Source organism: Anneissia japonica, unplaced genomic scaffold, assembly GCF_011630105.1.
Source record: "Anneissia japonica isolate Jap-2015-1 unplaced genomic scaffold, ASM1163010v1 scaffold285383_len1305_cov191_single, whole genome shotgun sequence".
In the NCBI taxonomy this organism is placed as follows: domain Eukaryota; kingdom Metazoa; phylum Echinodermata; class Crinoidea; order Comatulida; family Comatulidae; genus Anneissia; species Anneissia japonica.
In genome coordinates, this window is record NW_022720469.1 from 419 (window position 1) to 1,305 (window position 887).

Here is an 887-nt window from a genome sequence, read left to right on the forward strand (position 1 = left end):
AATAGTAGAAATTAAACGTATTTAACTGTTTAACGAAGCTGAAAGACGCACAAGTCTGGGCACCGTCCGCAGTGAACATCAGGCTGTGTGCTTTAATTGTATCAAAAAGAGTTGAAGTATACAGAATGAAGAGCACTTGCATCATGCAAGAACCTTGCATGACCCTGCGCAAACACTAAGTTCTCGTCATTCTTAAGGTGTCTGACGTCACGGTTTGATAAAATATCACTAATATCACACCTGACTAGGCTGCCAGAAACATATTTTATAAAATACACCCTCTGTGCATTATTTTCAGCTTGTTGGATCCTATACCGTATACAATCTTACCTCGCATGGCAACCCTTCAATTTTCGGAGCAAACGCATACTCCTTTTTCTTTTCCTCGAGTTCCATCTTTCGCTGTTGAGGGAATTTCGAGAATTGTGGCAGCACACAATCATATTCCTGAAATTGCATTAACCTATCTGAAGCCATCCAACGACATATTGGAAACATGAAGCACTTTCCGTTGTAAAGATTGTGCACTTTTATCCATTCGATATACCACGCATCACAAATAATTCCGGTGCGCCATAATTGAATATCAGCGATATCTCCAAAATTTTCAAGACCACTGACTGGAAATGTATCCTTGCTACCTCTTTCGAAATCGTTACGCCAAATGCAATCAAGAGGGATAATGCGAGATTGATTCCCATGTGTGTTTACAAGAATAATATGGACATTCGAATCGCTCCCTGCTCCTTTATGGTCACCAGTTTTGACGACGATCTTGTAACTAGCTTTCGAAGGCTGGCATCCCATACTGAAATCGAAATAATGTTATTGAAAGGAAAATAAATTATCCTACATTGAGATTCGAGTAGTCTTTAAATATTGTTATA

General features: G+C 39.1%; 1 protein-coding gene across 1 annotated transcript; it reads right to left on the reverse strand.

Moving 5' to 3' along the window:
* Positions 1-330: 330 nt before the first annotated feature.
* LOC117111355 (arachidonate 5-lipoxygenase-like) lies at positions 331-807 on the reverse strand (the record flags this gene model as incomplete). The annotated part of the gene is made up of 1 exon (XM_033254281.1): positions 331-807. A coding segment is annotated over exon 1 (477 nt), but the record flags the coding sequence as incomplete, so codon positions are not given.
* Between the last annotated feature and the right edge of the window lie 80 nt (positions 808-887).